The sequence below is a fragment of the Meles meles genome, chromosome 10 (assembly GCF_922984935.1).
Source record: "Meles meles chromosome 10, mMelMel3.1 paternal haplotype, whole genome shotgun sequence".
Classification (NCBI taxonomy): domain Eukaryota; kingdom Metazoa; phylum Chordata; class Mammalia; order Carnivora; family Mustelidae; genus Meles; species Meles meles.
In genome coordinates this window covers 97,427,897-97,450,160 of record NC_060075.1, presented here as the reverse complement: position 1 = coordinate 97,450,160, position 22,264 = coordinate 97,427,897, and the positions used below count along the sequence as shown (strand labels likewise).

Here is a 22,264-nt window from a genome sequence, read left to right as displayed (position 1 = left end):
CCCCTCTACCCCACTCCCTCCAGCACACACCAGCTCCCACTCTTCCTGGGCAGAAGAGTCGTGGGCAGCCTCGCGGGCAGCCCGGCACGTGACCTACGGCCACCAGCTCTGTCGGGGGCTTGTGCAGAAGCTCACAGACTTTCGATGGTGCTTGCAGAGCCCCGGGATCCTGCGGGAATGCGGCAAGTGTCCCGCTGGGATCTGGAAACAGCCGAAGTGTCCATGCAGTGCTGTGTGTGGCTCCTGGCTGATCACGGCAATGAGTGCTTTCCAGAGGAGAAAACGTCCAGAGACGTGTGGGGAGCTGACGAGGGCTCAGCAATTGGATTCTTTTGGGAAGGTGGATGCATTTTGGAATTGTTTAACGTGTGTGTGTGTGTGTGTGTGTGTGTGTGTGTGTGTGTGCAGATGGCACAAGAGGCGGTGTGCAGATGCCTTCTGACAGCTGAAGGAAGGTGATGGAGACCAGGACACAGACTGGTCAGTCCGGGAAGGTAAAGTTGGTCCAAGGAGCCAAGTTCAAGAAACAAAGGAAATCACCTGACTTCAGGGTCAGAGCATCGGGCCTGCTAAGCTCTGGGGTTCACAGGAAGAGGACGTGGGAGTCTGGCAACCCCACTAACTGTAAGCACAGGGCTTTCTGGTCCCGTGAGGCATGCTGGTGCGCCATCAAGCCAGATGGGTCACGGAACCCCTCAAACTACACCCCCATGGTCAGAATTGGGGGTGGCCTGGGCTCCTGGGAGTGTTGCTAGCTTGGAAGAGAGGGCATGGCCCCGTGGGGTCTGCATCTCCTCCAGACAGTGCCAGGACTGAGCTGGGGTCACGCACCTGGGGTGAAGCAGGATCCCTTCCGGAGCTGGATTTCCCTCCTCATCTACGAGTCCAGAGCTCTCTGCACCCTGCAGTTTCAAGAGCTCCCTGGGTCTCCTCGGGCCTCCCTGACAGTCCCGGGTGTTTCTTATGCACCTGACAGGAGCATCAAATCCCAAACAGAGCCTGTGCTCAGCCTGCTCCTACGCTCCCCACCGCCTACTTGGCCAAGACCATTCATGTCCCCGTCATCCTCCCAGTCAACAGACTCAAACCTACATCAGCCTCCTCCCCTTCTGCCCCCTCCCCACACATCCAAGAAGAGGTCAGGCTCTGCCACTTTCCACCACCTCCATGCCCTAGCGCCAGACCCCGTCCCGCACACCACACCCCTGCCCCAGACAAGAGGGACATGCCCTGCCTCTCAGCTCGCCTCTCTCCGGTATCCCCAAACCCCTCCAGTCCTTCCAGAGAATTCCCGCAGAGAAACAGAAAGAAAACACAGAGCCCATATTTTTCACCTGGATATAAGACACCTGTAGGACGACGTCCAAACTCTCCTGTTAACCAATGGCCCCACTTGCTGCCCCTGGAAAACCAGGATCACTACCGTGTCTCTCCTCTCCATCCAGGGGCATGTCCTGCCTCTTCCTATACAGACATTCCTGCCTTAACATGGTTCCACTTAGTACTTTTTGAGTTCACAGTGGTACAAAGGGACACACGTGCAGTAGGGACTGTACTTGAAATTCTGAATGGCATCTCTTCCCGGGCTGGTGACATATGGCCCGTCCTCTCCCAGGACGCTGGGGGGCAGCTTGCTACCCGGCAGGTTCACAGTCCCAAGGTCAAGAGCCAATGCCCCAACCGCCCGCCTGCACCCACACAGCCTCTCGGTCTCTCACCCTCAGTACAGCATCCAGTCACTTACAGAAACAGTAGGTGCTTTATTATACAATCAGCTTTGTAGGCAAGGCTTTTGCCCGGTGTAGGCTCATGAAGTGTTCTGAGCACGTATCGCAGGCAGGGCTAAGCTCGGTGTTCGGGAGGCTGCTGTGTTCAGTGCATTTTTGATTTACAATATTTCCAACTTAAGATGGGTTTATCAGAACAAAACCCTAGGTCCTGGACTTGCGCTGGCCTCCCCTGGCTGCACTCTAGCAGGTGGGACTGCACCTGGCCCTCCGCCCCGGGGAAGTGAGCCACGGCTCCTGTGGTCCCCCATGCATCACACCCTTGTTCTGGATGTTTCCAGGATACGTTTTTCTCAGTCACCAGATGATGACTTCCGTGATACAGAAGCCATCACAATGTTGCCTGACTATCCTTGTAAGTCAGCCGGTAGCATTCGGGAACTGGGGCAAACGGAACCCCGTGAAGAGTTTCAGCTTGGACACACCCGTGTCTTCCAGAAGCCACAACGGGAGCGTAGAATGGTGATAACTGTCCTGAGCAGGTGACACGGGCAGGACACGGGCAGGACCCACCCACTCCCAGTCCTGTGGGTGTCTTCAAGTGACCTGCCAGCACACAGGGCAGCGAGAACCCTCCCTCCATCCACGACACAGTGGTGCCAAAAACACGCGAGCACAGGCATGAGCATCTCCCTAGGGCAGCAGGGAGAGGAGATGATGCATGGCACAGAACCGGCTGCTGGAGAGAAGCAGCCACGCCAGCCACCCCGCCCTGTCTTTTTTTGGCTCAGGGGTCTGCCCACACTGGGTGTGAGAAGGACAAAGCTGGTGAATCCCACGAAGTACCGCGGCTGGGCCTCCCCTCCCCGGGCCTCCGTGCATCCATATCTCGGGGGGACACAGCTCTCCATCCAGGGCTGGCTTTCAAGACACCTCTGATTTACATATTCTACACACAGTAAATATTTAAATACAGTCTTTGGAAGAAGCCTGCATGCTCTGTGGCTGTCTCCTGGACTGGTGGGGGGTCCTGATGGCCCTGGAAGGAGCCCTCCAGCTCAGGGCTCAAGACTGTAGAAGGGTCCTGGGTCCCTACTTAAAAGGCCACCATCCCACCAGATCGTCATGGCTGTGGTGAAAGTGAGGAATGCTCTTTGGAAAATAAGAGATGGAGAAAGACAGGGCCATACAGCACAGTGCTTAAGAAGGAAGCCATCGGATCAGCAGGAAAACCCTTCCACCTGCTTTCAGACACATGAGTCCTGCTGGGCATTTACCACTGGATTTGGTCAGCCAGCCTCACAGCAGCATCAGAGCTGCATCAACAACATCCTGATCGTGCTCTGCTCTGAGCGACAGAAATCTGGGCTCCAGATGATAATGACGACATCTCCTCCGGGTTTTGCAGGGATTTGACGTGTCCTTTCAACAGGCTCCCCCCGTGAGACCCCTACAGATGGGCGTAGACAGGCAGCCCCCTCCCCTCACCCCAGCAGAGCAGAGCTCCTGTTCCCCATTGGGACTCAGCCCACTCACAGGAGGACACAGAGGAGGCGGCACCAAGAAGGGAGTGGGTGGGGAGGGAGCCCCGGGGAAGGACCCGGTGCCGATGACAATGTGCGGTGCCCAGCGCTGGGCTGGCAGGCAGCCCCTTGACCCCAAAGCAGGCAGACAAGAGGGCTGGCAGGTGCTCACCAGGAACCCTGGGGCGGGCAGTTGCAAGGTTTATCAAAGGGGCCGGAGCTGCTCTTTTCCACACTGCAATTTGCTATCCCTATGCTCCCTAGAAGCAGCTCTACGGAATGAACATACATACGTCAACATCAAAATGACATCTCCCTACACAGGTGCTGAGATTTTGTATTTTGCAAGAAGGGGTGGGGGACTGAGAGTCAGTGCCATGTGTGCCTGTTTTCTTAACAGTGGCAGAGCGATAGGAGAAAGCACAGAGGAGACGACCCTCTTCCTCCCCACGAGTCCCAAGTTACCCTAGACCCCTGGAGCCGGCAGGGAGAGCACGGGTGTCCACACCCATCCACACGCGACTTCACACCCTTCACATTCCTGCTGGCTGCTCCTTAAAATAGTAACTTCAGAAATCACAGCTCCTGGCACAGATCCAGGAGATGGAGGGGGGACACGACCCATCTCACAGATCGGCATCCTGCCACATGCCTGTCCTGGGACAGCCCTCAACTTAGAGATGGGGCAGCTGCAAGGGGTGGTGGGGTGGGGAACACGGGGAGGGAAACCAAGGCACAGGGAAGTTCTGTCGACTTATCTAAGGCCGAACACAGCAGAATGAGACCACAACCCTGATTTTCTGGATCCCAGTTTATCCTTTTTTTGTCAAACTAGAAAAATCATGCATAGCCTTTGAGGTCCTCTCTGTGAAAACCACATTCTTGCAATGCACGATCTCTGTAACTGGGCTATTAGTCCCTTTGCGTTGTGTGTGCTCAGAACTGTATTTAGGTGACAACAGCATTGTGAGGGCATCTGGGGCTGACGATGTTAGCAAGGGGTCCAGATCCCTCCCGGGAGCCGCTGCGGTTTCAGCCCTCGAGGAAAGGAAGGGGCTCTCTGATGGCAATGTCACAGGTCTTCAGAAATGATGTTTCAACATGCAAATTCTGAATACACTTGAATGATCTGTCTTTGTTTGATTACTCTCCTCATTTACATTCTGGCTTTTCTAAGGATTGGCCCACAGCAATGTATAAATGGGTAACATTAGCTCCTCATTTCCTATTCTCATCATGGTCTCCAGACTCTGTGCATCTGTCATTTGTAAAAATGCACATCTGTGCTTTTGTCTGATCCCCACTGTGACAGAAGATACTTAACTTGTCTCCGATCCAACAGTCATTTTTGGGTCCGTTCCTCTTACAAAATGTACATCTCTGCAAGTATCAGGGCCCAGATGTGTGTAGGCATCTCCACCATACGAACAGACCTGCCTTAGCATCAGTCTATGCACCAACCATTGTTTTCTTTGGATTAATTCACTGTGAGCCATTGGTGTGATCTGAAGGACGAAAATGTTCTTTTGGCCCAACAGAGTATTAAGAGAAATCTATGAACTTTCCAAGAGGTATGTCAATGGCTTTCTGTCTTCCTCTCTTCTTTTTTAATTTTTTTGCATTTTTTAAAGATTAATTTATTCATTTGGAGAGAGAAAGAGTGCGTGCACACTCAGGCAGGCAGGACAGGCAGAGGGAGAAAGAGAGAAGATCTCTAGGAGACTCTGGGCTGAGCGTGGAGCCCTACATGGGGCTTGGTCCCACGACCCTAAGACCATGACCTGAGCTGAAAGCAAGAATCGGACGCTCAACGGACTGCTCCACCCAGACGCCCCTCTGTCTTTCCTCCTCCTAATCTCTCCTGGACGAAAGATTGTTTTCCCCTCATTGTTAAGGGGATTAGTCTTATTGAATAATAGACGTCAATTGTAAAAATCTTTGAAAGAAAGAGTAAAATTAAAATAAGTCCTAATCTAATTCAAAACCAACCAGAGGTAATCATTGTTTTCACCTTAATATCAATTACTTCAAAATGTCCAAGGTCTTCTCAACACATGCATGCCATTATTGAATTATGCTTCACATTCTTTATCTTCTACCGCATCAATCATTCTTGACCTTCAACTAATGTTTTCATCACACACGTGAGAACTTTTGTATCCATATGCTTCCCTAGGACCAATGTTCAAGTTCTTTTATTCATTCTGTGGATTCAATATTTTTGTGATCTTATTTTTGATTAACCTCTCAAGTGATATCCTTGGGCATTCTTTTTTATTAGGATATGTCTATGGCGGGTTTCTGAGACACATCCAACATAAGTCGTCTCTTTGGCTTGTTTAATTGATGGCAACATCTTCATTCGGGACCAAATTTGGGGTGTATATTTCTTTCTTTCCATATTCTGTAGGCAGTGTTCCCTGACCCCCCGGCTTGTGAGGTTGTAATTAAAAAGTCAGAGACCAGATGCTGGTTCCTCCAAGCTGGAGAAGACCCAACCCTGCCAGGTCCTGTCCCTCACGAGGACCTGGATATCACACAGCAGCAAGCACAGAAGCTGACAGGTGGGGACAAGGCAGCGACTGCCTGGGGACCTCGGGATGTGAGGAAGAGCATGGCGGGTGGCGGTGAACTTCCGGGTGTCCTTCATGCCTCTCACAACCCCGGACGAGGCACTGCAAAAGCCTGCAGGATGGGTACTGCCAAGAGCAGCGGACCCTGGGAGTCAGCCCTGTATTCCTCACACTACCACCAAGGAAACTGGATGAAGGGATATACCGAACACGTTGTAAATAAACCAAAATGGACTCCTGAAAAGCTGTTCAAGTCACTGACAGGAGAGCACACTGGAGTCCCTCACAGAAGACCAAGAAAAGAACCAGAGGAAACAAAACAGGTGATGAAGTACCAGACTTGAGATCATTGGTGCGTGAAGCCCGTTGATCGCAAATACAGGAGTCAAAAGGCGAAGACTGATAGAGTGTACGCACCAACTGTCAGAGCCTCAAAATACAGGAATCGAGAACCGATACAGCTGAGAGGAGAAATGGATAAATCCACAATTCTATTGGGGCATTTCAATCCTTCGTGAGACAATGGAACCGTCGGACAGAAAACCAGTGAAGACACAGACGAAGTGAACCTTACAACCAAAGGACAGAGCCTGACTGACATATACAGAGTTGTGCTACCAACGGCAGCCAAAGACACATTTTTTTAAAAGATTTTATTTATTTATTTGACAGACAGTGAGACAGGGAACACAAGCCAGGGCAGAGAGAGAGGGAGAAGCAGGATCGTGCTGAGCAGGGAGCCTGACATGGGACTTGATCCTAGGACCCTGGGATCATGAGCTGAGCAGAAGGCGGATGTTGAACCACTGAGCCACCCAGGCACCCCCAAAGACATGTTTTAATCACCCATGGAAACTGCACCCACACAGAGCACGCATGGACCACAAAACAAGCCCCCATCTAATGTAAGATGGTGAAGATATGCAGAATGCGTGCTCTGACTAAAGACAACAGGCAAATCTCAAAACCTAGAATTTGCACAACAGGCTTCGAAATCACGCCTGCATCAAAGGGGATGCCTCAAGGCAAACTTTCCAGAGTCAGAAGCCGGTCTTATTCGTATTATTTTCAAAGTAATTGGTTCTTGCTACTTACAGCTTTATAAAAAATACGTATACTTTTTTCTTTATCCTTGAACTTTTGAGAATTCAGCAGGATTGCTCATCGATGATGGCTATTCCCATAACTCCCAGGCTCCCCGTTCAGGAACGTTGCCCGACTCCAGGCTAACTCTCGCACTGGCCCAGATTTGTTTGTTCTTGCTGCTACCTTCCTTCTGACATCATGGCTTTGTTTCCTTAGTCACTGTTTGTCTGCTTTCCTGCTCCCAACTAATTCCTCCGGCTCTTCTCCTGTAGTCAGTTTTTATATCATCTTTTCCTCTGGGTTCTTAGGGGATATTCTGTGCTTATCCTTTAAATCAAAAATTCTGAGTAGGGGAGAGAGCCCTAAAATAGTGAAAATGTGTATTACCATCTGCACCTTAGCCAGCTCCTTTCTTACTGAAATGTATCTGACCCTGAACATTGTGTACATTGAAAGTGTAGGACGTGCAGATTCGCTACATTTTTATACTGTGATGTGATCGCCATGTAGCAGGTCCCAGCCAGCTTCCGCTTACCCCACTCTGAACCTCAGCCTGGCCTTTCCTACTGCTCTATCTTCTGTTTCGCAGAGTTCACACGTTTCCTTGTACTTGCATGGGTGTGACTCACAACATTTCCCGGGACAGGACTCCGAGGTGTGGGGCAGCTTCTGGACCACGCTGGGTGTGATGGCTGGTGTGTCTTTGGTAACTGTTCCTCTGTGATCCCTCTCGGTGCTCAGACCCTCACTCCCAGAGTGTCCCCTACGCTTCACCCCAGTGCTCCCAATTCTCTCCAGACCCCTAAAGGAGAGGCTGAAGTCACTGATGACAGCTGGTTCTTGGTTCCCGCTAGCTGTTCCTTCAGAAGCTCTACTCAACAGATCTGACGGGTCCCCCGTTCTGTCGTTTGAACTGGGGATTTATACCCGGAGAGTTTATCTGATTTCATCATGCAGGAAAGACCATGATCTGTCACTCCTTGCTCCCGGGTACATCACCATCCCCGCAAGCAACCTGCACTGACCCACCCCCTTCCTCGCTGGGGCTGGTGAGCTGCAGAGGATCCTGAAGGAAAGGTACCCATGAGGAGCAAGGCAGGGTGGGAGGGAAGAGAAGAGGTTTTTCTGGCTCTAGAGGCAAATCTGTCCTGCCCTGCCCCCAGCAAGGGTCCTGGGTTCCCGCTGGTACCTTTACCCAGTAAGGGTAGTGGTGGTGAGGGAAGCAGGTGGTTCTACGCCTGAGGGCAGGGGAGAAAGCGAGGGTGAGCCTCTTTACCCTGATTCCCCCATACCCTTTGTCTCCCTGCCTCCGGTTTGAAAATGTCCATCAGCTGTGAAGGTCCCCGGTTTGGCTTAGTGCTTCTCCAGCTTGGGTGTACAAGAGAATCTCTCATGCCATTTAAAACCTCCTGCCAATCAAATCAGAATCTCTTTGGGTCTGCAACAGAAATCAGTAGCATTCCCAAGGCTCAGGGGACACCGGTGTGCCAAGAGCTGGACCAGCACAGGTCTAGCCCATGTGTCATGGCTGGGCTCTGTCCTCTCACATGGCAGCATGTCACGGATGGCATCCCCAGATCTGGGTGGGATTGGCAGGGGGCTGAAGGAGGTAAACCCCACCATTTCCAGGGCCACTCCCTCCACCACAGCCCTGAGTGAAATGAAATCAAAGCAAATCTCCCTTTGCTCCTGCCTCTTGACTCTCCGCGTGAAAGCTCCCATCGCATCTACACGGGCCGGGGAATGTTGCTTCTCTCCTATTTTGAGTCAGTCCCTTAGTCCCGGTACAGCAAATGTCCTCAGACAGGCGTTCCCTCAGATTGTTCTGTAACGTCTCAATTTAGTAAAATCATGGCAGCTTAAAAAGTCACAGCAATGAAAGCATTTCATTCCTATTTTAGTCCACATTGACCTTTGTCCTAAAACACAGCTACTGTGGAACAGACGGATGGCGTATGCTATAGTGTGCAGCATAATGACAGGGCAGCCGCGCCTTTACTTAAATAACACGCATTTCCAGAACACCTCGTATGGATAAGTAAGGACTTCGGAGAACACATGCATCCATACAAGGGACCCCTTCCACATGTGTTCGTGCTCTTATTTCCGGAGGAAGATGTAAACACATAGTAATAACGGCAAGCACTGGGACGCCCAGGTGGCTTAGTCGGTGAAGCATCCAGCTCTTGGTTTCGGCTCAGGTCATGATCTCAGGGATGTGGGATCAAGCCCCACATTGGGCTCTGCACGCAGCGGGGAGCCTGCTTGAGATTCTTTCGCTCCCTCTCCCTCTGCCCCCTTCCCCCCCTCTCTCTCAAATAAATAAACGTATCTTAAGAAAAAAAATGTGCATTCAGGTCCCCTGCCCATTTTTTTATTCAGGTTATTGTTTTGATACTGAGTTACAGGAGTTCCTTATATATTTTGGATATTAACTTTATACATATTTGGTTTGCAAATATCTTTTCCCATTATATAGATCATCTTTTCATTGGTTTGATTGTTTCTGTGAATTGAGCTAGACGCAGAAGAACAAAAACTACAGGATCCCACTTGTCCGGGAAATCTAAGAGGGCTACAGTCACAGAAGCAGTGAGTGGGATGGTGGGTACCAAGGGTCACTGGGGAGGAAGAAATGGGGAGAGGCTGGTCAAAGGGTATGGAGTTTCAGTTATACAAGCGATGAGTCTTAGAGGTATAATGTGCAGCATATAGCCTAGAGTTTAAAGTACTGAATTGTGTTCTTAAAAATTTGCTAAAAGGGTAGATCTTAGATTGCTTTCTTATCACAAAAATAAAGACAAGGTAGGTAGGTAGGTACAGAGACAGCGAGATTCAGATAGGGTAGGAGGAAACGTCTGGAGCAAAGGGTGTGCTTATGGAAATGACTGTGGTGGTGGCTTCGCAGGTGTATACTTAGCTCTAAACTCATCAGGTTGTGCATGGTAAATATCTGCCGCTTTTTTAAAAAAAGATTTATTATTCATTTATTTGACACAGAGAGAGTAGGAGCACAAGCAGGGGGAATGGGAGAGGGAGAAGCAGGTTTCCCGCCCAGCAGGGAGCCCCAAGCAGGGCTCGATCCCAGGACCCTGGGACCACAACCCAAGCGGAAGGCAGACGCTTAAAGACTGAGCGACCCAGATGCCCATATCTGTTGCTTTTTATATGTCCATCACTCATAGCTCCATAAAGTGGCTTAAGAAAAAGAATGAATGGGGGCCCCTGGGTGGCTCAGTTGGTTGGGCGTCTGCCTTTGGCTCAGGTCATGATCTCAGGGCCCTGGGATGGAGCCCCATGTTGGGCTCCCTGCTCAGCGCAGAGCCTGCTTCTCCCTGTCCGTCTGCCCTTCCCCACCAAATAGTCATGCTCTCTCTCTTGCTCTCTCTATTTGAAATAAATGACTAAAATACTTCAAAAGAAAAAAAAAAGAACGCACAAGGTTGAGCAGAAAAAGGTACAGAAGGTTGGGAGAAACATGGTGGCAGAGGCAGGCAGGTACACAGGATGATAGGTGTACGGGCCGGCGCACAGAGGGGGCCAATGCACAGCAGGAACTGAGGTCAGAATGACAGGGAACATCTGAGGCGAGATCCAGGCAACGTGCTGGGGAGACGCCCAGGGCTGGGCTGGGCAGGTGGAGAGAAGCTGAGGAGCTGCCGGGCCAGACCTGGGAGGACCCGTAGGTCATGGGGGAGGGTTGTTTTTTTTGTTTTGTTTTGTTTTTTAGTGATGATTAGTATGATGAAGCCTGAGAGAAGTGTGATCTGAGGGACACGTTCCATGGGTGACTGTGGACACTTCCAGAGATCTAAGATGTGGGCCGGGGGCCAGGGGAGCACAGGGGTGCCCCCAAAACCTCAGTCCTGGCGCCCAGCTAAGAGCAGACAGTGCCTGGGCCAGGGAAGTGTTGGTGCATGTCGGTGAAAAGACACACACTCAGCATATCATGTGCAGAAGGGACAAGATTTGCAGCTAATCATGGGACGTGCATGGAAAGGCCGTTAAGATTTGGGGTTGGGCCTCTCCATCGACCCCATCTCCCCTGGAATCCTGAGAAGTATTACGTGGCCCTCCACGCAAGTACCCCAACTGCCGATGGGAAATGCAGGAAGGAATATAGCCTCAGACGTGCCCTCTGTGCCGAGCTCCACGGATGATCTCCCACGGCCGCACCTGCGTCCCCCAGGCCGCGGGGAGCACCTGCAGACTGCCCGCCCCAGCACCCACGCGTGCCCTGGCCATCTGCACAGTCACGGAGCAGGACACCTGTGCAGGAGGAAGGACTCTTCCTGGAGAATTCACTGTGCAAACCACATCTGCTCCTGGTAAGCCAGCGCCGGCCTCCCAGGACGGAGAAGACGACTCCATTTGAATGGATTATACCACACACCTGTGGTACATTGAGCTTGTGCTTACGAGAAGCCCCAAGGAGCTGCCAACGTGCTGGGACACAGCAAGGGGGCCCACCCCGGGCTCTGGAGCCTCCTTTTGGGGGGCTGAGTCAGGGTCCAGGAAGTTCCTGCATCTCCGAAGGCAGGGATGTCCGCGTCTTGAAGACGCTGTCACGGGCCCGCCGTGATGAGAGCAGGCTGTGCTGTGTGGTACAACGATCATACAGCTGGTGTTACCAGGGTGCCCCTCAGAGCCCGGTTCTGGGGAGCTGCTGGGGCCCAATGGGGAGCAGGGCACAGGCTCTGCTCTCCGGGCTCATCCAAGCTGTAAGTCGGCAGCTTTCATTTCAATGTAACAATGAAGCAGGGAGTTCTAGGTCTGCCCATTCCCAGCTGCTCAGGCCAGAATCTAGGGGCGTTCAGGACACTCCAGTTCCCAGCCCTGCCCACAGAGCTTCTAATCAACCCTTGGCTACTAATGCACAAACCTTCTCCTGGTAGCTCTGATTGGTATGTCCCCTCTTTGCAGCCCAAACCTTCCTTTCCCACAACTACCATCTCAACAAGGCACATGAGAATTGAAATTCTGACAGAAACAAATAAAATATCACTAAAGATTCCAATAACAGAGGATAAATGTATTTTTCAGGTCAGCATGACTTTTCAACCAACATGGATTCCACTCCTTACAAGAGACGTTCCTGGGATGCATGTTATCTCACCCAGGAAGCCAGCCCCATGGGACACAAGTAGACTGACACCCACCTAGGGTCACCATTGTTCCCGTGACCCCAGTCAGTGACCCAGGACAACAAGGGCTCGACCAAACGCAGGACTCAAGACTGTGGCTCACAGCTGGAACCCAATTTAACACTTACGTGTTTAACTGAAGCTCTTACGAGTTAAGGTTCCTTTTGCAGCGACAGCATTCTGTTCCTTGGGCATGGAAATTTTAGTTGCAATCATGGTTTTTATCTCCTGGGACACAGGTTTCCGCCCCTGCCTGATTCCTTCCTCTCATCTCAGAGCTGTCTAGACAGCATGCCCAGTCAAGGCGGGAGCCCCTCAGGACCCTCACGGCATCATCGGATCTCCATCGTACCCAAAATCTCTACTCCTTTACAGTTCCCCCCCCACACACACACACTGTTACTGATGTCACACAGCTACACTTCGTATGTCCCATTCCCACTAACTCAGATCCATAGTATTTGATGCTTTTACCTTAATACCTTGTACAAGAGTAAAACGTGAAGTTACAAACCAAATGTTCCCTTTCACTCTCTCCTCCTCCCCAAACTTCCAATCACTCCTTGTTTTGCATGCACACGTGTGCACACACACAGTTTCTGTTCTCACTCATTTTCAGCAAGCTTCCACAGAACAGGGACAGGTGTTCAGTCTCCTACATCCCGTAAATAACCTCTCTCAGCGTCTTTCCACCCATGGGATTTCCATCCCTACACCTCCACTGGACCAACTTTCCAGAGGTGACCAGCCTAAGCCCTGACTTCTCCCACCTCCTAACGACCCACGCAGGATGGCTCCCTGAGGGGCTTGATCACCATCTTTATCAAGGGGAAGGCTGGAGGGTTTCACTCACGCTCCTTCTACTGAGCTTGTCCCTCTCCTTTTCTGAATCCTACGGCACATTTTCATCCAACATGTGACTCAAACCAGGCATCTCTGCACCTGTACACACCATTTTACCCCCTTCTCCGAACATGTGTTTCTCCTGACTTAGTTCTTATAATCCCGTCTGGACCAACGAGGACTGTCCTTTGTTCTTTTATTATTATTTTATTTATTTATTTGATAGACAGAGACCACAAGTAGGCAGAGAGGCAGGCAGAGAGAGAGGAAGGGAAGCAGGTTTCCTGCCGAGCAGAGAGCCCGATGTGGGGCTCGATCCCAGGACCCTGAGATCATGACCTGAGTTGAAGGCAGAGGCTTTAACCCACTGAGCCACCCAGGTGCCCCTGTCCTTTGTTCTGAAGACCTCAGATTTCTGATCTATATCCTTTAAATTCTTTCTCTACATTTCCTTTCTTGTCAAGTTCTTTAAATTCTCTCCTTTCCCCACTACTAACACCTCAACCTTTTCTCTCATCAGTCTGCATGTACTAATTTCATTTTTTTTCCCTCCAGAGTCATGCTAGTCTTAACATGTGAGCAACCAACTTCCAACAGTCTCTTGATTGCAACCCGCCCTCTGCCCTTTAGCACACGGCTTCCAGATTATTTAGTCTAATACATCACTTTGATCACGACATTCTCTTTCTCCAATATAGGTAAAGGCTGTCTATAAGGAAAGGGCAGAGTCCTCACTCTGTTAGACAAGGTCAAGCAGAATTTGGCCTCAACCAACCGCAATTGTCTGTCTACACTCACCTTTACGACAAGGTCAAACTGGACTCTGCCACTGAACTTGATGCTGTGATTCTCCCAAATTGCTGATACCTACAGTAGCTTTCAATCAAACTTTTGCCTATCCTTCAAGATCCGTGGTTCACGACACCTGTACAGGAATCGGTTCTGCCCGTGCCCTTCAGAAGTGACCTCTCACTTTCTGTAGCAGTAGAAGGAAGCCCTGCTGTCAACCAGACCTAGAGCCACAGCACCGCCCCACGGCCTACCCTGCTCAGAGCCAGCGCCAGTAGGCGATTTCTCTTAACCTTGGTTTTCTCATCAGTGAAGCCGATTACTACTGGCCGCCGTACAAAACCGCTGTGAAAAATCAAATGACACCACGGGTGCTGCATCTCGACGAGAGACCCCCGTACACTCCTGGCACTCACTAACACAGCTCTGCTGCCTGTCATCTGAGGGACTTCTGTGTTTTTCCTATTTTTCTTAGGCATGCATATTTTCACTTTTGTATATTACCTACTATTGTTCCAACATAATTAAAGTGTCACAAAATAATTTAATCTTGTTTTATTAAAAACTTGGTGAATAAAGGGGGCGCCTGAGTGGCTCAGTGGGTTAAAGCCTCTGGCTTGGGCTCAGGTCATGATCCCAGGGTCCTGGGATGGAGCCCCACTTCGGGCTCTCTGCTTAGCTGGGAGCCTGCTTCCTCCCCTCTCTCTGCCTGCCTCTCTGCCTACTTGTGATCTCTGTCTGTCAAATAAAAAAATAAAATCTTAGAAAAAAAAAAACTTGGTGGATAAAGGAAAACAAATATGGAAGTAAAAGATAGGGCTGGGGTAAAGCAAGAACACTGGGGTAATCGCTCCCCATTTACGCCCATGAAGACTGACGCTTCAACAAGTACATCTTGTGAATAAATTACGACAGGTGTGGCCTGCTGGTGCTTACATACCTGATGTCTTTATGATTTTTTTTTTTTTGGAATCTGGAAGAATTTCATAAATTACAATTTATTCCACCAAGGGAAGCAAGTAACATCCCCTTAAATCAATAGTTTTACTCTGGATTCCAGAAATGAACTTGTGTCAATTTTTCAAAATAAGTCTTCTTCAAGTAAATATCCAATAATGTCATTATTTCAGTACAGGAAAGCACAGGCCGTGAGTCCTCAATCGGCTTAGATAATTGATGAGTTGAGGGCCCAGCTCAGAACAGATATGGATGTTTGCCTTCCCTACAACATGGGGGATCTCTACTATCTACAAGATTACTCCATAAAAAAATGTCCTAAAAAAGAAATCATTCTTGGTTCTGTAAGATATTAAAGTCATGAGGGGGGGACTCTCCGTCATCTCTTACCCCTCACTGTGCAGATTTGGTCGTAAGTGCGAGAAGCTAAGAACAGTTAATGCCAAACAGAGGCCAAAAGGGCCTACCACTTTGCATGTATTTATATGAGAACAGGCTGCACTATGAAAACCTTCCCACCATGCTTCACGTTCATAGGCTTGATCTTTTCTATTTCCTTCACCTTTAAAGACATTGTCCTTTGACAGCAGCGAATGATAATGCAAGAAAACATTACCGTATTGTCTCCAGTCCCGGTCCGGCGGTAAGTGTCTCCACAGTATCAGGTTGTTCAGATGATTCAAGTAGGAAGGTAGGGAATGGAAGCCCTTCTGATTGTACCACACCTACAAGAGAGAGGTGATGTAATGGCTCTCATGAAATTAGTTATTCCTGGACGCGAAGGACACGTGTCTGTGAGGTTCAACAGCACCTGAATGTCAGACCCAGCACCATGTCCCTGCACGGCTGGCAGAGAGCAGTGAAATTCTCTGTCTGCTAATTTTATATTTATCTCAAGCATATAATTTCCAGCTAAAAATAGATGAATTTTCCCCAGAACAAATGTGAATGTTGCTCCATAATTATATTCTCACAGCGAAAAAGGAACCTAAACCCATTATTTTTTTTTTTCTTTCCCAGTTGGTAAGCTAATAAAATTTGACCTGCAAATTAAAAGCAGAGAAAACGATCAGAAAAAAATGATTATTTTCAAATTAATAACTGGATGCGGAACATTATTTCTCAAAATAAATGGAATTGAGCATTTGCTGAGCGTGGAGAATAAAGTAGCATGTCCATAGGACAGGCAGAAGATGGAAGAGAGAACAGGAGACAGACAGTGTTATTAGAGCCGAGATAATAAGGAGCAGGAAAAAAGACTAATTGAACCATCAGTATTTGTGTTTTGAGATATCAATATTTTAATGAGCTTTTTTTTTTTTTTTTAAAGTACACTCAGTGTAGAAAGCTGGGGAGCTGTCTTGGAGAGATCTGAGGACGTCACCAGCCACGTCTGGTCTTGACTCCCTTGAATGGACAGCTCGCTTCTCTAGCGCTGTCTTTTCCAACCTAAAACCCTTCTCTGCGGAAGCAGATCTGATCCCCATAAAGTCGGAACCTGCTCAGAAGAACCTATCCAGGCCCTCACCGTTTGCAAAGTTAGGACCACACCTCAAGTCCCTGGCTTGCAACTGCGTTTCTTTTCCACTTCATGCCCCTAGGACCAGTTGTCTTCCAACCGGGATCCCGGGGGCAGCTGTGTGTTCATGGGAATGTCTAAGGGACACACTATCTCTCCTGTACTTTCGAAAAGACAACTCCCCTACCAGACAAGGTTCCCTGAGTGTTTCTCCTGTAGCTCACTTCCTTAAGCAATTCAGAAAACAGACCCCCTTTCTCTTTCATACCAGCTACTCACCCTCCTCTTAAAATAGTTTAAGGTCATAGGTATTTTGGCGAATCTTTTTTTTTTTTTTAACTCCAAAGAGGAAGGCATCCCATTTGGGCAGGACTAAGCACGGGACCTAGGACATCGTGCGGTCTTCTAGGGTGAGTCTGAGCAGATCTAAGATTGTGTAACAAATTTTTAAAAAATTTTTTATGTATGTATTTTTTAAGTAAGCTCTACACCTAATGTGGGCTTGAACTCATGACCCCAGATCAAGCATTGCATGCTCCACTGACTGAGCCAGCCAGACGTCCCCAAACTTTAAAGACACCAATGTGTGTTTGCAAATTTACAGATGTGTGTAATTCACACACTTCATTCTGAAAGCATGGGAAGGCACAGTTTCTGTGATGGGGGGTTGGCACTGAGCTGGGGGCTCATGTCACTGACCAGGGATTCCTCCCATGCAGACCCATCCTGCCACCCCGGGCTCTCACACACATGTACTGCCATATTTCTAGAAATGACAGAAAGCTGGGATCTGCTGAAGTCAAGGGACAGGTCAATATAGTAGGAAAAACCCTGCCGGTGGACACCGGAACTTCTGGGATCGATGTCTGCGACCTGGCTCTGCCCCATGCGTTGGCTCCCTGAGCTGCTTCACTGGACGGAAAGAGGAGAGACTATAGTGGCCTTTTCCCTAGGTCGAGGTTTTCTGTTTTCATTGTGTTCCATTTGTTTGTTTTGATCTAATTTATTTAAAAGCAGGGTGGGTTTTTTTTGTTTGTTTGTTTGTTTTTTTGACTGAAGAATGACACGGAACATGGGTATGGAGACTGAAGTGTCATTGCTATAGTTGGTGGCAGCGTGGCTAGGAGCCCACTCACACGCCATCCCACTCTCCGGGGGCTCGGGAACACCTGTGTCTGATTGCATTTACAACCCTGCTTCCTCCACACCCTCTGTGCAGCCCTATGCCTCCCCCCTCTGAACATGGGCTTCAGTTGCATGGCTTGGTCATGTGGCTCTCTCTCACCAACAGAATGTGGCACAGGATGGGTTTGAAAACGGCTCCCCTGTGCCTGCAGCCCCTCTATGCCTCTGCTGAATGGAGTCCCTCACATCATGCCGGGGAGGCTACAGCCAGCCCGCCCCACGTGGTCATGAGTGACCAGGCCCATGCCACCGAGCCTCCAGCAGGAGGATCCCTGGACTCCGGACCTGATAAAGACGTACTGTGGCAGCCACGGGGATCCACGGCAGCATCTTACACAGCACTGTCATGGCAACGGGTGACTGATACACAAATTGGCCCCGTACTCACAGGAACCTTGTTACTGTCACTAACATGGAAAATAGCATTGCTTTTAAGATCAGTATGTGGGTGACAACGAGACATTTAGAGAAATCTGGAAATTATGGGAGAAAAACTTTAGAAGTGCAAGGGGGGAATGGCAAGAAAATTGATATTGATAACAGAAGAGATGCTGTCCAAAACATCTGGTAAGATGTCACCTGTGGTAACTTCAAAGATAGAAATTGTGCCCAATTGCACTCCTTGGCTGGGGTCTGCAGGTCTGGAGACAAAATGCCAGGAGATGGCCCCAGAAAGGAGACCGAGTCAGGGGTGTGGCAGCCGGAAGCTGCAAGGGTGGTGCTAAGTGACCCTCTCAGGGGGACAGAAAGTCATCTGGGAACCTAAGGGGGACGCCCCATTGTACCCTGACAGTCCCAAAACACCAGAGCATCCGTTTAGCAGGAACGGTGTGTCTCAGCAAGAACCGTGCGCAGCCACGGGCCTCAGGTGGATAAACAGCCCACAGGAGGACCTCCCAGGGCACAAAGTCAGGAGGGCCCTGCCAGCAGAGGACACCAAGGGAAAAGGGTTCTGAGCTCAGCTCTCTACAGGCGGGAATAGCCTGTTGCCCAAAAGGCATATTTCCAAATGTCCCCTCGTAGGTGGCCATCAAAGGTGACAAAGAAGCAAGGGACAGAGAGCAATCAGTGGCCCTGGAGAAGGTAGAGCGAGACCACACCCAGGGGGCAGGTCCAGGGCCAGGTGAAGGCTTCTCAGCCCCGAGAGGGACGCCGGGAACACTTGCTGAGCACGGGTGCCACGGACCAGTGAGCTCAAGGAACGCTCCTTGTCGATGCTGTTGATGGCCTGTGGCTGTTTGCCATACAGAATCTCCTTGCCAGGGTACGAGTAATTCACAGAGGGGGAGCATTCTTGACCTCCATTTCAGTTCTGTTAATTGGCCCTTCCTTGGGATGGATTTTAAATTCTTTAGGTAAGTAATACACACTTTAGGGTGATCTAAAAATTAACATTTCAGACTTAGCAGAGTCCAAAGGAAGAGCTTTTTTTTCCTTCCTCCCTTGCTCCCTATCCCCCTCCCTCCCTCCCTCCCTTCCTTCCTTCTCTTTTCTGAAGAACGATTTTCTAAAACACAAGGCTGTGTTCTGGAAATAAGATGTGGGATTTCCTTCCCCGCCAGCCTGGAAGTCAGGACAGTAAAATCTGGTCACTGACGGAGGACGTTAATCTGCTTTCAAGAACACATTATGACACCTCAAAACAGACCTTTCCTCTCAGGAATCATGAGTAACAGAGTTTCAGAAAAGCAACTAAGTAGCTGCAAGGGGGGCGGGGGGAAATCCCTCCATGGACATTCAAATGTCTCAAATCCCTCTGAGCATCAAAGACTATATGTCAAATACTGGTCAGGGAACTGCCTGCCTTCTTATCTGAAGTGCATACATTCTAGAAGGTGTTTGGATTAAACAAGCTGAACACTCCAGATGTGTACAAATAACTCACAAAGACCCCAGGACAGCCATTCTACAACATAATATTTTCATGCACCCTGGTCTATTTCTATGCAAATTTCCCATTTTCTCTACAAAAACGCTATGGAAATCAGACAGCCTCTTACAAATGTACCCTAAAGGCCAAAGATAAGGCCATGGTAATTCCTGAAAAGCGAATGCAAGGATTTAGTATGACGTCAGCCACCAAGAGCTCCTCTGGACCTGGAGAAGCCCATGCCTTCACAACTACCGCCGCAACGACTGCCTAGTTCCCTACAAAGTGGCTCGCTCTCCAGACACCCCGATACAATGCACATGCTGGCCTGCGCCTCACAAATGGCATCAGAAACTGCAGAAGTTGGGCATCTGGGGGGCTCCATTGGTAAAGCATCTGCCTTTGGCTCGGGTCATGATCTCAGAGTCCTAGGATCAAGATCCCCCACATGGGGCTCCCTGCTCAGCCGGGAGGCTGCTTCTCCCTCTCCCTCTGCCTGCCGCTTCCCCCTGCTTGTGCATGCGCTCTCTCTCGCTCTCTCTCTCTGACAAACAAATGAATAAATTCTTAAATAAAAAAGAAAGAAAGAAAGAAATGAAATGAGAAAAAGGAGCTGTTTCCAGGGAAGCCCAGACTGCTGGTCCCACATGTCCGCACACCTACTTGCTTTGAAGCCTGTTTTGCACTGTTATAGATTAAAAAGGTAAAATATTCTCGGAAGACATGAACAGACTCCTTCTACCAATTTGGCACATTTTAGTACTAGCCGTATCAGACGTTCAAGAAGCCAGCGGAGGTATTTTAGATGATTTTTCTCCCAAGCTATGAATCCTGATATTTTCCTCGTGAGCTATCAATCTTCTCCTGGGTGCTGCCCGCGGAGGAAGAGAGACGAGAAGTCCTCACCTAAAGGAGGGGTTTGTGACCAGGCATACGTGGTGATGGACATTCTTTGTCCACGATTACCTAGTGAAATATGACGGTTAAAACTACTATCGAGGATTACACAGTGAAGCATGAATGTGAAATGTTGTTCAGGGATTACACTCTGAAATACTTGTGAAGACACTGGGTTCCACCGAGGGGAGCCCCGGAAGCCACTCACCCTTGCCATGGTCCATGAAAGTCCCACAGCAACCCAGGACCCCCCACCACCATACTCTACTCTTTCTAGATTTCTCTCCCAATAGGCACCAACACCAGACTAGTTCACCCATCCCTGGGAATGAAAGCTTTGAATCTCTGGTCTTTCACCATCTGAAGACAGTGTCCTTCCTTCCTCAGAGAATTTCTGCGGTATGTCACCACCTCTGAGTTACCGCTGGTGGACCGGATCCACTCCCGTGCCCACACAACTGATGAGCCCTCCCACGTGTTCTCGGCGATGCCGAGGGAAGTTTTTTTTTTTTTTTTTAACATATATCACTTTATTTTTTTTTTCTTTTCAGCATAACAGTGTTCATTGCTTTTGCGCCACACCCAGTGCTCCATGCAACACGTGCCCTAATACCCACCACCTGGTTCCCCAACCTCCCACCCCCTGCCCCTTCAAAACCCTCAGGTTGTTTTTCAGAGTCCATAGTCTCTCATGGTTCATCTCCCCTTCCAATTTCTGAGGGAAACATTTGTAATTCACTGGGATCGTCCCAGCAGGGCTTGGAAACCCGGACCCGTACTAGCAATTCTGAGTAGATACCCCTTCTCTGTGCTGGCTCTCAGTCCACCCAGCCTTCTGGAAGAAGGGGAGTTCCAGGGCATGTACATATGAAAGAGCTCCTGAGACACCAGGGAAGCTAGAGATGTGTTTGGTTATTCTGACAAGGGGTTTTTTTAAAGACAGATGATCTTTTTATTTCATGAGCTCCATTAGGTAAATTCCGGTCTCGACAAAATGTAGTAAGCTACTCTAAAAGAAAGCAACTCCTTTTCTCTTTTTTTGTACATCTGTTTTTATTTCATAGTAACAAATGCTGGGGTCTGATTCGGTTCCCCTCAATACCCGTGGATATATCTGCATGCTGAGTTTCCCCAGATGCTCTCTAACACAGGAAGGAAAAAGAGGGAAACTCTTACCTTCGCCAGAGTGTCCGGTTGCGATGTATTTGGATTTGCATCTTGACCTTGATCAGGGATCTGCACCCCGAAAGACCAGCCTCCAAGTCTGATAATAGGAACAAGTGTTAGCACTTTATTTTCTATTTTGTTTACCTTTTTTAAAGATTTTGTTTATTTGACAGAGAGAGAGTGAGCACACACAAGGGGATGGGGGAGAGGAAGGCAGAGGGAGAGGGAGAAGCAGGCTCCTCACTGAGCAGGGAGCCTGACGCAAGTCTTGATCCCAGGACCCTGGGATCATGACCTGAGCCAAAGGCAGACACTTAACTGAGCCCCCGAGGTGCCCCAGGAGTCAGTGGTCCAACCAGTAAGCCAAGACGTCCAAGCACAGGGCACTCTGTCACCATTAAGTAGTTATGATGGCCTGAGAACGGCAGCCCCCTAATCATCCACCTTTGGTGATATGACTGCACAGGGGCTCAGGGCACAGACAGGCATGGTGGGGCTCCTGGATCAGATGTCCATGGAGGACCTTGTATATTGAGCAAGTGCGGCTAAGACTTGTGGTACTGGAAAGTGTCCTACAGGGACTGAAACTTGGTTAGGAAATGCCTGTCATGTTCAGGACAGGATGGTCACCAGCATACTAACTATTTTAATTAAAAGTCACTCCTCCTGGGGTGCCTGGGTGGCTCAGTGGGTTAAAGCCTCTGCCTTCGGCTCAGGTCATGATCTCAGGGTCCTGGGATGGAGCCCCGCATCTGGCTCTCTGCTCCGCAGGGAGCCTGCTTCCTCCTCTCTCTCTGCCTGCCTCTCTGCCTAGTTGTGATTTCTCTCTGTCAAATAAATAAAATATTTTTTTTAAAAAGTCACTCCTCCTGCAGATTAGCTATTCTGATTTACATAATCATAATTTGCATGGTTTACATAATTTACATAATTCACATATTCACATATTCCATCACTACCTATATTCCATCAAAGCTACCCCGT

At 49.3% G+C, this 22,264-nt stretch overlaps 1 protein-coding gene across 1 annotated transcript in view; it reads right to left on the bottom strand.

The window, feature by feature from the left end:
• Positions 1–22,264, bottom strand: part of ABCA13 (ATP binding cassette subfamily A member 13) — a 322,891-nt gene that overhangs the window by 85,922 nt on the left and 214,705 nt on the right. Inside the window, exons 48-49 of the mRNA XM_046020270.1 lie at positions 21,290–21,377; positions 15,259–15,367 (exon numbers count right to left, since the gene is read on the bottom strand). Of these exons, the coding sequence (XP_045876226.1) occupies positions 15,259–15,367; positions 21,290–21,377 (197 nt within the window). The remainder of the gene's footprint in view (positions 1–15,258; positions 15,368–21,289; positions 21,378–22,264) is intronic.